At 46.7% G+C, this 10,705-nt stretch overlaps 1 protein-coding gene across 1 annotated transcript in view; it reads right to left on the bottom strand.

The window, feature by feature from the left end:
• Nucleotides 1-10,705, bottom strand: part of LOC109318265 (stabilin-1-like) — a 449,042-nt gene that overhangs the window by 416,054 nt on the left and 22,283 nt on the right. The window contains exons 8-11 of the mRNA XM_019547392.1: nt 8,531-8,576; nt 7,526-7,605; nt 6,428-6,553; nt 1,451-1,524 (exon numbers count right to left, since the gene is read on the bottom strand). Coding sequence (XP_019402937.1) covers nt 1,451-1,524; nt 6,428-6,553; nt 7,526-7,605; nt 8,531-8,576 — 326 coding nt within the window. The remainder of the gene's footprint in view (nt 1-1,450; nt 1,525-6,427; nt 6,554-7,525; nt 7,606-8,530; nt 8,577-10,705) is intronic.

Raw genomic sequence — 10,705 nt, 5'->3', positions numbered from 1 at the left:
GCTGACTTCCTGCCCTTTGGGCAGGGGGCTGGACTCGATGATCTCCCGAGGTCCCTTCCAGCCCTAATGTCTATGAAATCTATGAAATTCTAATACCAGAGGACATCTGGGCATAGAGAAGTTCTCTCATAAAGTCCAGGACTGGTATTTCTGGTTAGGCTGTGGAGGCAATCTGTTGTGGACTGGTGCAGATCATGTGAAACATGCGGTGTGTGCAAAGGGATGAGAAGTAATACCAGGGTCCCCATGGTTTCCACGCAGGCTCGATGACCCCTGGAGAGGATAGCCATGGATATCCTGGGCCCCCTTCCCACTACACCACATGGAAGCAAGTATGTCTTGGTAGTGGCTGACTACTCCAAGAGGGTAGAAACCTATCCCCTCTCTGATCAGGAGGCCCACACGGTGGCAAAGATTTTCATCGAGAGATTTGTGTACTACCATGATACACCTTGATCCCTCCATGCCAACCAGGGGACAAATCTTGAATAGCGACTATTCAATCACATATGCAAACTTTTGGAGATTAATAAAAACTGCACTACTCCCTATCACCCCCAAAGAGCTATCTGGCATACCAACTAGCCTGGAGGTGGGGCTAGAGTGTAAGAGAGGCTGAAGGTCCCTTTGATGTGGGGGACATCACTGCTAAAAGAGGATGGGAGTTCAATTAACATGCAGGCTGTCATGAAGGAGGTTGAAGTACAACCTCTGGATGGGAGGAATCCCATAAGGGGTTTGCAGTAAGTTGGACCAGTGACAGAGGCCACGTGAGGAGATGAAGGCTGAAACAGTGTGCCCCAGGAGCGGAGAGCCCAGGGAGAACATCCAGGAGCCTAGAAGGGTGAAGAAAGACCAGGGCAGGTAGTTGGTCCTGGGGAATGGCCTAAACTATACCCTGCTGGGGAGGATGGTGTGGTGAGGCTGCTAATGGCAGGGCAGTCCTCAGGAAATGCACACCAATGCTTCCCTAGTGAACAGCTAACATGGGGTGCCATAAAGCTTCAGCCCCTGCTGCCTTGCAGGTGACCCTGTGGAGGGGAAAGGCTAAGGGAGCACACCTTGACAAAAAAGCAACAGGCTTAGGCAACAACAGGGAGGGCCTGAGGCCCAGAGTCTGAGAGTGAGGCTTGGGCAACAGCACAGGGGCCAGGAGGGTCCAATGCCTGAGCAAGTGAGACCTAGTAAGAGGCGTGAGGGAGAGTGAGGTCCTGGTATGTCTGAAGATGCCTGAGGCCTGAGTGAGCTCCCAGGTGGACAAAGCCTTGGCTGGGATGATATGTTTGGGAAAAGTCCTGCTTTGAGCAGGAGGTTGGATTAGATGACCTCCTGAAGTCCCTTCCAAGCCTAACTTCCTATGATTCTATGAGAAATGTAAAATATTCCTAAAATTAAAAATTATTGAGGACCCTGAAATAAAGCTACATCTGAACTCATGTGTTTTGCTTACCTTTTTTGGGCCTGCTTTTGTACACTCTGCCTTAGCATGGCATCCTCCATTGTCCTCCAAACAGAGATCAACTTCTGCATCAAGAGATCACAGCCAAATTACCAAAGTAGCAAGTAATTAAAGAACCAAAAACATTATAGGGAAACAAGAAAGAGACATCTCTCTATGTGGAAGTACAGTGCCATAGAGGCAACTCACTTCAGCAGTGACTTTGAGAAGATAGCAGCAGAGGAACTGGAAATGGGTTCATTCAACAGAACCCTTTTTGTCTTGGAAAATTTGCTTGAAAAAACCTATGTCATGAAAAACAATGTAGACCTGTTGTTTAAATTTTACATCAGGGAGCAAAGAGGTTCTGAGTTCTCATTCAAGTTCTATTCTGGTTTTGCTATATTATCTCAAGCAACTCACACTGGGCATCCTCACACATGTTCCAGGGGAGTGGTGGTAGGAGGGCGCTTTAAAGTGGCTCTGAGAGCCACCCTAATTAAAGCACCCACAGTCTCTCATGTATAAGCATCCCTGCACTTCTAAATGGTGGCAGGGGCACTCTAATTAAAGCTCATTGGAAAAGCTTTAATTAACGAGCCCCCTCCATCACTTTGAAATACAGGGATACTGATACATGAGACACAGAGGCTGCTGCAGCATGATAATTAACAGGATCCAGCAAACCTGATTACTTGCACGGGAGCAGTAACCCCCCCTGCACATATTGAGGCACACTTTATCTCTGTGTGTATGTATATGTGCACGTGTGTCTGTGTATGTGTATGCATGTGCGTGTGTACGCGTGTGTGTGCATGTGCCTGTGCATGTGCACGTGTCAGCAAGCTATTTGAATTTGTCCAATGATATAAAAGCTAAATAGTAGTATTTCCAAATAGTAATCGGGCAGTGGGGGCTGGGTGGGTGGGCTCTGCTGGGAGACCAGTACTCCAGCTGCGGCCTGACCAGTGCCACATAGAGGGGGAGGATCACCTCCTTGGACCTGCTTGAGATGCATCTGTGGATGCATGACAAGGTACGGTTGGCCTTCCTGACTGCATCCCCACACTGCCGGCCCATGTTCATCTTGGAGTCAATGATGACTCCAAGATCCTTTTCCGCCTCTGTACTGACAAGAATGGAGTTCCCCAGCCTGTAGGTATGGTGCCGGTTGTTCCTCCCCAGGTGCATCACCTTGCACTTGTCAGTGTTGAATCCCATCCTATTCTCATCCGCCCACCCCTGTAGCCTGTCTAGGTCTGATTGCAGCCTATTCCTCCCTTCTAGCGTGCCCACATCCCCCTACAACTTAGTGTCATCAGCAAATTTGAACAGGGTGCTTTTTACCCCTCGTCCAAGTCACTGATGAAGATGTTGAACAGTGCGGGCCGGAGGACTGGGCCCTGGGGAACCCCACTGCCCACATCCCTCCAGGTTGAAAATGACTCATCCACTACCACTCTCTGGGTGTGGCCCACCAGCCAGTTGGTGACACAGTTGACTGTGTAGGTGTCGACACCACAGTCCCCCAGTTTCTTAATGAGAACAGGGTGAGAGACAGTGGGAGAACTGTAGCCCTGTTGGGGGGGGCTGTAGCCCCTATAGGGGGCTATGGCCCCTGTTGGGGGGGCAGTCTGTGAGCTGTAAGGGCGGGGGCTGCACCCTGCATGGGACAGAGGACCCACCCATCCTGAGCAGCCACCCCCCACAGTCCTGTCACGATCCACCCACACCTATCTACACACCCCACAGCCTCCCATAACCCTCCACAGCCACCCACATCCCCCCACCCCCTTTCCCTCCCCATTTATGCAAATCCCACATTCCCCCAGCACACACTCTGCGTGTCCAGCTACCAGATAGGATGAAACATGTTGGAAGGAGCTGTGATTGCAGGGGGAGTTGTCCCCACATCCTGGTGACTGAATGGGTTAAGGGGAGCTCTAACTGTTCTATGATAAGAAAGTCAAAGGCAAACAGCAAAACATATAGGTATTTAGAAATCATTTTATAGAGGCACTGGTAGGCTTCCAAATTGCTTTAACATTGTAGATATATCAATAACATATTGCTCAACTGATTGCTCTATGTCTGTCCATCTGTCTTTCTCTATATCTATAGTGGTCTTATGTTTTAATTGTGGAAGACCATGGATTTCAGGGTATTTTACAGAGTGACTTTGGGATTTTTTTATCTGGGAATTTTCAGTTTTTAAATAGGGACCACCAGAATTCCTGCCAGTCAGGCAAGTGGCAGGACCGAGGCAGAGGAGCCTGCTCAGAGCCAGCACCCAGGACCCAGCTGGAGGTGGCTGACCTCCTGGCCAGCTGGGGCCAGGAGGACATGCTTTGACAGTTCAAAGCAGGCCACCACACAGAGAACATCTTCTGGGCAATAGCTGCCCACATGGCCAGGCAGGGGTACACGTGGCAGTAGTGCCACACAAAGGCCAACTCTGGAGCCACAGGCCACTGGCAGCTGGCCCAGAGGGGCAGATACCTCTTAAGGCTGTGCAGTCCCCATCCAGGTCTGGCAGGCATGCAGTCTTGGAGCCACGTGCTGTCGCAGGTGGCAGCAGGTCACAGCCAGGCAGCTGCCCCCACTGCTGGACTGCTGCAGTGGGTAGAGGGTGCAGGGAACTCTCAGGGCTGCTTCAGCAGTCCAGCTGGCACAACGGGTACTGTCCCCAGGTTCCAACTGGCTGGGACGCAGAAGTTCCTGTCTATTTGTCCATTCAAAATTGCCATGGGCTGTAAGGCCCATCCAGTAAACTAGTAGCACCCACTATATGGGAGCTAATGGATGAATGGAACAACTGATTTTGTGGGACAACTAAGGAAAAAAACAGGATAGGAGTGATGTGGGGATCAAGAGGTGAAAATGTGAAAAGAAGTTCTCCAGAAGGGGACAACAAGCAGGGGCCCAGGCTGCATCCACTGGTCCTAAAATGCATCCAAGGAGCTGGTGGATACCGCCCACTGGTGCTCTGCCTGGATATGTGCTTGGACAAGTGAGAGGAAAGTGGCCCTGCAGTCTCCAAGCACCTTCCCAGCCAGAGCCTGCTTCCTGGTCAAGTACAGGGCCCACTTGGCCAGGAGGAGGGTGACCAGGAGGTCCCAGGTCTTGGTGGGGCCATGGATGGGTGACCAAAAACAAAAAGGTAGGATGTAAAATTCAACCAGAACCTCAGGAGGAGGTTCTGGAGGTGAAGGGGCTGCAGCCTGGCACACTCAAGGGTCATGTGTGCCAGGGTCTCCCTCTGCTGGCAGAAGGGGCAGGAGACCAGGGTGTCTGTGAAGCTCGCCACATACACGCCTGTGGCAACAGCTCCATGGTGGAGCTGCCAGCTGAAGTCCCCAGTGGCACATGGGATGAGGGTAGAGTACAGACTCAGCCACTGGGGTGCCCCAGCTGAGCAGGTCCTGTCACTTGGTGTCTGGGTGGGACACGTGGGTGGCATGATGGATCATGTGGCACACGAGCATGTAGTAGTGGTGGCAATGGACAGTGGAAAAGCAGACCAATCTGGTGTCTTCCAGCTGGGTCAGGTGGTATAGTGGGGAGTGCCATGAGGGCGGGCGAGGCGCTGGCCACACTGTAAACTCTGGTGGGCCAGAGGACATGTGGGGGTGGTGACCGTCACCACGCAGGACCTGGTCAACAAAGGCAAGGGCGTTGAATGGTCAGGCAGATTTCACCTCCTGGACCAGATGGCAGGTAACATGCTGTGGGTAGTCCCAGGCCAGCACAGCGGGGTCCACCCACTCCTGCCTATCATATCCAGGAGGTCTCTGATATGGGTGACACCAGCTGGGATCAATGTTTGTCACAACCAGGGCACCTCTGCTTTTAGCACCTCCAGCTCAGCTCCAGGAGGGGCTTGACGAGCAGGTTGGTGGCCTGGGCAAGTGTTGCAGGGGACCTGGAGGCTGAGACCAGCTGCCAGGCCCAGAGGAGGTCCTGGTAGAACTCTGGCAGCCCTTGCAGGTCCTGTAGGGAGAATTCCTGCAGGCCAAGGAGCTGCCAGTCGTATTGGAGCCCCTGGAAGTGGCAGAGGAAGGCATGCCCCAGGTGGCCCCATGTTGCATAGCTATTGACACCATATAGCAGTCGCTGGAGAGCCTGAAGGCAGAATGTCAGGACCTGGCTGTGCAGGCAAACCCGCAAGGGGATGCTCAGAACCTCTTCAGTGACCCAGTGCCATCCTGGCCAGAAAAACTCCAGTGCCCATCTCTGAAGTCCTGCCAGGACCTTCCCAGAAGCTCTTGAGAGCGAGTGGCCCTGAGCTACTTGCCCAGACAGTTTTTTGTACTGCTGGGGCCAGCACAAGGCAGCTTTTTATACTGCTGGGTCAGCACAGGTGCTGGCCCCAGCCTGTAGCTCCTCCTGGCTGCAGATCTGGGAGGAGGCAGGCAGGGTTATTTTGCCCCAAGTGCCACAATTTGCCCTACACCAAAGTGCATGTCCAGGCATATGCGCTGAGGCAAAAAGCCCCGGCTCAAATTTGCACCGCTTCTATTTGAGCTGCTGCAAGTGAATGTGCTTGCATGTGTGGATGTGCCCTGGCAGTCTATTAACCCTTAATTTGAATTGAAATTTGATTATAATTGTGTGATGCAAATCAGTTAACAGTTTAGAAAACAGTAAGCACATCCATAAATGGCAAGCCAAAAACTCTGTGTGTTGGATCCAACACTCAATCTCAGCATGCAGAGCCAAGAGTGGGGAATGCTGCCCCCACCTTGGAGTCAATCCTAGCATGAGAGGGATGGGACAGGGCAGTACCAGATGCCCAGGGGCCAATCCTGGCATAAGGGGCAGGGAAGGGTTGGTGCTGGACCCCAGGGCCTGCTCTGGCCCACAGATGACTCAAACCTGGCTCTGTGCCACCCATCTGGCTTGCAGAGCCAAAAGGTTGAGCACCACTGTAATAGAATATTCAACACCCATCTGTTAATGAACTGTGCAATAAAGCAACAAACTACTCACCCAGACAGAGTGTCCCATCTCCAGCGTAGCCTTCCTTACAAGAACAGACCTTTTCTCCAGGTGAGACTTTAGTACATGTTGCGTGTATTGAGCAACCACCATTATCAAAAGTACATGGATTTATTTCTGAAACCAAAACCAATGGAAATATCATTATGGAACTCATATGGAAGATGATTATTTATTAGTATAGTCATTTGATTTTCTAACAGTTGTTCGCTTTGAAGCATGAAGTTCTATTCAAGTTTTCTGTTCTATGTAAATAACTACAAATTATGTCAGAAAAATCAGCAGCATGCTTCATTAAATTTAAGCATTTTTTCTAATGAGGGTCAAAACTAAAGTTGAGCTATGACACTTGCTACCATCAATATTTGATGAGCATGGAATTATTATTTTAAGTGCATGCTCTAAATAATTGAAAAGTATGTCAGGAAAAGAAACAACATGATTCTGTTATAAGATAACATTTAAAAAAAATGTTGATACCCTGTGGATTATTTGTTTAACTCTAAGTCCCATAGGATCTCACTGGGATTGGGGGATATAGAATGGAAGGTATTCTTGTTTCATTAGTAATTATTGAGCAATGCAGCATTTCCATGAAATATTCAACAAATAATAGAGGAATGAGGTTTTATAAAATTTAAGTATATACACTTTATTGACCTGACATTTGTTTAGTGCCTATCATATGTGATATTATTTGGAACTAGTAGTGCTCTTTCATATGCATGCTCTTTGTCCAGCTGAATAGTAAGAATGGCACCTCCTGCAATTTTCTGTCCATGTTAAAGGCAGCAGGAATTTAGTTTGCACAAAATAATAATTATATTGGCAATTATATTGGGATCCTATAACCCCAGCTGACTTCCTGCCCTTTGGGCAGGGGGCTGGACTCGATGATCTCCTGAGGTCCCTTCCAGCCCTGATGTCTATGAAATCTATGAAATCTACGAAAATGCCCTCAGTAATTCTTTGTTGCAATATTTCATAAAAAGTACAAATATTACAAGTCTGAAAAGAAGAAGAATTGTGTTATCATTTATTTGTTTCACCTCTTTGGGTAACTACATCAGATGTGTTTGCTGGAAATACCTGTACAATGGGTTCCATTCCCAGTGTATCCAGCAGAGCAGGAGCAAATAGGCAGGGATTCTACAGAATCATTAAAGCAACTGAAATGACCAAGGAAGAGAATAAGCAATTAATCCACTTTTTACTCATTCTTGGCTAGCTATAGCTTCAGGAATATTGTATATTAAATAAAGTTGCTATGGCAGCTGGATACTATGCTAAGAGTAAAATAATCTATAATGTAAGAAGGAAACATCAAGTAGGTAAGTATTTCTTTACTCTGTCAAAAGCCAAGCCAAATACTTCATGCAAAGACTAACAGCTACATGGAAGAGTCTTGTGCTTAGTACAAGAACCATAATGCAGTTTTGGAAAACAGTGCATATACCTACAGACATAATGTATTTTAGTGCCTACTTTCATTACACTACATGAGAGAGATTATGAAAATATGGGGGATTTAATAGAACCGGTGAGTCACAATAGGATATAGATCTTTTTGTCTCTAGGTCACCATTATTATCCTGTCCCAGGTCTAGTGGCATAAATGAAATGGGTTAGTGCTTTCAGCTCAATACTAAGTTTGCCAACAGATGTCCATCTTATGGTATCAGTGGACACAACAGTTACTCCAAAGTATGTTACGTTATGAACAAATAACACATCAGTTACTCTTTAATAACTCATCTGGGGCACACATTTACCCAATTTTAAATGCAAGATAGCTTACCAGCCAATGAAAAGGGGATGTATTTTTAAATTAAGATGCACTGCAAATGAAGAATGATTTATCCAAGGAACAGTCTGGCTTCTAATGTCACTCTATGCATTTAAAAAGTAGTTTCCTGCTGCAAAATTAGTTTAAAACTTGCAGCAAATAATTCCGTAGGTGCTTAATTAATAAGAAGGTACAGGCCCGCACATCAGTGTTCTACTATTTTGCATACATAAAAATCAATGCTGCATATAAAAAGTCACAAACACATTCTTTTCTTGAAATGTCCCTGGCCACTTGTTTATACTTACTTGGCCATTTGATGGCAAGTGTTATTACATAAATCAATCCCAATGCCTACAAGAGAAAAATTAACAGTTTTACTTTCCATAGTAGATAAAACATATCTATGAGCTAGGATAAATGCACTTAAAAAGACTCATCCTCATTATTTTGGTGTCCTCATTTATCAGGGAGGAACTTCACACCCATGAAGGGTCATCTCAAGGCAGGTGTATCCTATTAGTTCCTAAAACAGGGCTCACAATCTGTGCTTCCCAACTAGATGGGATACAGACTTTTAACACAGTCCCAGCACATAGGGACTCATGAATTAGGCTGCCACAGTCCAAACCTTGGGTCCCCATGTGCTGCGACCTTTAAAACCCTAGTTGGGGTTTTGACTATCAGATGATTGTTGGCTGAGGCCACGGACCTGCCTGGGGACAGTTTCAGTCCATGGCCCCAACTAACAATTCAGCTGTCTGGTGGCACCTGGATTTTAATTTGCTGGAACTGACAAGTAAGGTACAATAGGAATCTAATCCCTGATTCCAAAAGTGCGTGTCCTGACATGCATGTGTAGCATGGCAAAAGGCATGATGCCTTAAACTAAAGTGCATGTCAAACACTTTAAGTTGCATCTGAGTTAATGCTGGTTCTCTGCAAAGAGATCAATTTTATTTTATCTACACAGGCTACAAAACATTACAAATGAGATGTGGACCAGGCACCTCATTTATCTGCAGACACCAGCTCTACCATAACAGCAGAAGGTTCACCTGCCTTGAGCAATGCCTTTATGAAAGTTATAGGATATATCTATCTGATTTTTGTGTTTAAAAGTTTTGTAGGTTTCCCTGGATGGCACTGTTCTAAACACAGATAATCCACTGCCTTGGTAAAATATTTCATAGATATGTTTAAACTAAAGTGACATCATGCCTTCATCAGGGTGTCCCTTGGCCATCCCCCTCCTGCTTGTATGCTCCCTGCTTGGAAGTATATCTTCTCAACTACATCAGAGAGTGAGGTCTCAAGAACATCTGCTGGAGACACACTGGAGCACTCTCACTAGTATATTTCTGGGTCTGAAGCAAATGAGCAGGAGTGAGTAGACAGCAGGGTGGATAAAAAACAATGATTTTTTTTTAAAAACAAAAAAAAACGGATTTTTTAGAATTTAAATCAGATTTTAAAACAATTAAATCATCAATAAAATACTAAATTTCTCCCTTACTTAAAAAATAATAGTTACAATTAAATCTTATCACAAACATGCTAAACCTACTCTTACTCTCTCATAACAATGAATTAATAGTACTGTCACACACACACACTGAGTTACCTACAAATCAAATGTGGGCAATCATTTCAGTATTTCATCACATGAAAACGGCTCTAGCCTGTCTGTCCAAGCTAACTACCAGCTCTTGCTTCCTGAAAATTCTGAGCTTTCCGTTTCTGTTTCTCAGCAGACTAAAGTTACATGTGCAAAGACACAGGCTTGATAGGATTGTTGTTGCTTTGTGCTTATGTGGTGGTGGAGCTGGGCCAGGCAAGGTTAGAGGAATTAGTTAAGTTACTGTCTTAAAGAAAGAGAGACAATATAGGAAAGGATGGAGGCAAAGTAGAAAGCAACAGTGGAGTGGACTGGAAAGAAAAAGGGAAGACATTATTCAGTAGTACACACACCGCTTCCTATATTCCCCCACACTTTTGCCACAGAAAAACTGTCATAGCTTCTGGGCATAAGAGAGACCCTATCTGGGAATATTTTGAAGAAATTCCTTCCCTGGGTAAAAAGGGAAAACGTGTCAAGTGTAAGCAGTGCAAGGAGGAGATGCAGGGCCTAGATGCAAGAATGAAACTTCATAATGAAAACTGCTTAGTGGGAGAAAATGATGTGAACGAAGATGTGGATACGTCTGAAGAACAATGTGCATCAACTGGTTAGTAAATTAAATAATTCACTCTGCAATGCATCAATCTTCAAGACTCTCTGTATGCCTTTTAGTATACGTGTGACTTAACAAGCACTGGGAAAAGCAGCCCCTCCCCTGCCCCATGGCCGCCACTCCCTGTTGCAGCTGCTCACAGCCCAAGCGGGGCTGTCCTGAGCAGGCACAGCCAGCCCCACGCAGGCTGCGAGCGGCTGTAGTGTGGGGCACTGGCCACGGGGTGGGCAAGGGACCACTTTTCCCCAT

Source organism: Crocodylus porosus, unplaced genomic scaffold (assembly GCF_001723895.1).
Source record: "Crocodylus porosus isolate Cpor-Errol unplaced genomic scaffold, CroPor_comp1, whole genome shotgun sequence".
NCBI classification, from domain to species: domain Eukaryota; kingdom Metazoa; phylum Chordata; order Crocodylia; family Crocodylidae; genus Crocodylus; species Crocodylus porosus.
Note: the sequence above shows the minus strand (reverse complement) of the source record. Positions and strands in the feature narration are given on the sequence as shown.